General features: G+C 50.5%; 1 protein-coding gene across 2 annotated transcripts in view; it reads right to left on the reverse strand.

The window, feature by feature from the left end:
* Nucleotides 1–175: 175 nt before the first annotated feature.
* The window catches only part of DENND2C (DENN domain containing 2C), a 21,765-nt gene continuing 18,829 nt past the window's right edge, over nt 176–3,111 (reverse strand). The window contains exons 17-18 of one of the 2 annotated variants that reach the window (XM_005428102.3): nt 1,154–1,240; nt 176–549 (exon numbers count right to left, since the gene is read on the reverse strand). In XM_005428102.3, coding sequence (XP_005428159.1) covers nt 518–549; nt 1,154–1,240 — 119 coding nt within the window. In that variant the 3' untranslated portion in view covers nt 176–517. The remainder of the gene's footprint in view (nt 550–1,153; nt 1,241–3,111) is intronic. The other variant, XR_004082466.1, reaches the window with a different exon arrangement.

The following is a 3,111-nucleotide window of genomic DNA, read 5'->3' on the forward strand; positions in this document are numbered from 1 at the left end:
TCCCGGAGCGTTTCCAGCCCTGCCCCGCCCCTACCGGTGTAATTCCCACCCTGGCCCTGCGCCTCCCTGCCCGGTCCCGCCTCTCCCGGAGCGACTCCACCCCTGGCTCCGCCCCTCCCTGCCCGGTCCCGCCCCTCCAGGCCACGCCCCCTTAAGGACTGAGACACGTGAAGGGTTGGATCGATGAGCTGTTATTGATCCATGGAACTGCTTATCGGTCTATGGAACTGGTTATCAATCCATAAGCTGTTATCAGTCCATGAAACTCGTTATTGACCCGTGAGCTGTTATTGATCCATGTGCTGTTATCAATCCATGGAACTGGTTATCGATCCATGGGCTGTTATCAATCCACGAGCTGTTATAGATCCATGGGCTGTTATCGGTCCCCGTGCCGGTTGTTCCCGCAGCACACCCGGAGCCCCCAGCCCAGCCCGGCCCTCCTGGGGCCCAGCTCAGTCCAGGCCAGGCAGGGTCTGTGGTTCCTCCTCCGCCGCTGTCCCGCAGCAGCGCCCGGTCACTTCTTCTGCAGGAATTTCATTTTACTGCCTGCAGAGAAAAAACAGCATTAAGAGATTTAGGTGAGGGTGGGGAAGCCCTGATACAGATGCCCAGAGAAGCTGTGGCTGCCCCTGGATCCCTGGCAGTGTCCAAGGCCAGGCTGGGCAGGGCTTGGAGCAGCCTGGGACAGTGGGAGGTGTCCCTGCCATGGCAGAACTGGTCCCTTCCCACCCAAATCACTGTGGGATTCTGTGAGCTGGAGCCACTCCAGGACTCATCAGGCTGAGGAGCTTAAGGTGGAAAGCCACACATGGGCACCTCTGCCAGCAGACACAACTTCTGTCCCCTGGGCATGTCCCCAGCCAGGACCCAAGTTAAGGAACAAGCACTCAGAACAGCAACTCCCCAAAATTTTATCTAAAGATACAAAAGCTTAAAAAGAAAATAAAAATCTTACGAAAAATCCAGTGTCCCCTGAAGGACTAAATGTTAACAAGGGAACACTTTCCTTTACAAAGGAAATGTAAACAATGGGAAACACTTTGCAGAAGGCAAAGCAGCCTTTCTCTCCTTCATAACAAATTAATTATTCAATAGCTACAATTAATAAAAATAAATAAACAATGAACAAAAAGCAAGGGTGTTCCTTTACCAAGACTGCGAAGGATTTTGTTCATTCCAGTTCGTTCCGTCTCCGGAATACGCTCCAAATACTCCAAGGCACGGACCTCAAAAAGGCCTAAAGAGAAAAAAAAATTAAAAATTAAAAATCACTCACCCAATGAGTTACTCCACCTTTTAGCATGTGGCATCACAAAAGGAAATCCTGTAGGTAGTGTGTGTAAGCTGCAGGATGAAGGAGAAAGGAGAGAGATGCAGAAATTCTTAGCTTTATAAACTGAATTATTTTGAGTAATTACAGGGGCATGTGACATTCTCACTAACCAATCTAGTCCAAGATACAAATCCTATAGCATTTCCATCCAGCCTATAAGAATCATTACATTACCACACTGTGTTACATTTTAAACCCTAAAAACTCCTCTTTGGGCCCCTCCTGCCAAGCTGTGGGGTCTGCTCTGACCCTTGGAGCTGTCTGCAAGCAGAGGGTGTTGTTCCATCAAAAGGGGATCACCTTCAGCTGGCCACACCATTGTTTTCCAGTTGTTCAGTAACTGAGGGATCTCAAAGCTTGCTTTCATTTCAATCTCACTGATAGTTTCCATATTCTCAAAATCTTTTGCCAGGCCATCATATTTATAAGGCTTTCCTGTTTCATCTTCCCCAACATCAGGAAAACCCTGGGGGAGAGCTGTCTCTCTCTGTTCCGAGGATATGTGGTTACCACATCTAGCCTCTGTTCTAGGCGATGCTTTGTAGCAGGCCCAGGTCCTGCAATGCCTCTGTGGTGCTCAGCAGCCTAAGACAGGAAATGCCAAGTCATGGTGAATGGGCTAGAAGCCTCTCTCTTCTGCCTTTGGACCCCTGCTCATCTCTTTGTAAACCTACAGATCTCTTCCCTTTAACCCTTGCTACTGGACAATTTCTGAGCTCCCTGTACCCCATATAAAGAGCTGCTTTTGCCCAGTTTGGCAGAAGAGGTGTCACTGGGAACCTTCACAGAAGAATCAATAAAGATGCTCCTGTGGAACCTCACACAGCCTTCTCCTCTCTCTCCCTGTGTCTGCCCAAGGCACCTAGAAAGCTGAAGGGCTGAAATCACAATGTGCAGTGGGGAGACATTCTCTCATGTCTCCCAGGGTACTGAGGGCAATGAGGCTGGTCACCTTTGCAGCAGAAGAGACGCCAGAGACATTGGGAGAAGATAAAAGGGCCGACTCTTAGCAGGGGTTAATCCAAGGTTTTATTCCAGGAGTCCCAAAGGAGCCCCTACACCTCAGGGGGCTCCTGCTGAGAGCCCCAGGAGATGTGCCAAGGTTACATTTAAAGGGAGGTGGAAACCTAAAGTAGATAACATTTTACTGACCAATAAGTGACCCTGAAGCCTCTAGATGGAGGGCATGGGATGCTGAGTGATCGACAGAGAGCCAGGGTGGGGATTTGGGGATGATCTCAGCAAGGGAAAGGGATTACACAGGTAAAGGGAGGGGGGTACCATCTGGGATGAACCATTTGGGAAAATACGGGGATACAAAACCAAAACTGTTACAAAACAAAGTATTGAATAAAAACACACTACAACAACAATGAGCTGATAATCACTAAAGAGCCCCCCTCCCAGCCCTGCCTGCTCCTTCCACCATCCCAAACTGGAAAATCCCCCGGGATTGGGATGTTCTGTGCGGGCAGTGCTGCTTTTCAGTGTGGATTTGGTTTGATTTTGATTTGATTCAGCACAGGGAGTCCTTCCAGGGCCTGTCCAGAGTTCGTCCAGAGCTCCAGAGCCAGGCTGGAGTAGGGAAAAGGCTCCAGAGCAGCGGCTGGGGGGGGAGGTGGCTCTGACATGCAGGGAATGAAGCTGGATGGTGGCAGGGAGTGAGGCTGGACGGTGGCAGGGAATGAGGCTGGATGGTGGCAGGGAGTGAGGCTGGATGGTGACAGGCAATGAGGCTGGACGGTGGCAGGGAGTGAGGCTGGACGGTGGCAGGG

This window comes from Geospiza fortis, unplaced genomic scaffold, assembly GCF_000277835.1.
Source record: "Geospiza fortis unplaced genomic scaffold, GeoFor_1.0 scaffold391, whole genome shotgun sequence".
Classification (NCBI taxonomy): Eukaryota; Metazoa; Chordata; class Aves; order Passeriformes; family Thraupidae; genus Geospiza; species Geospiza fortis.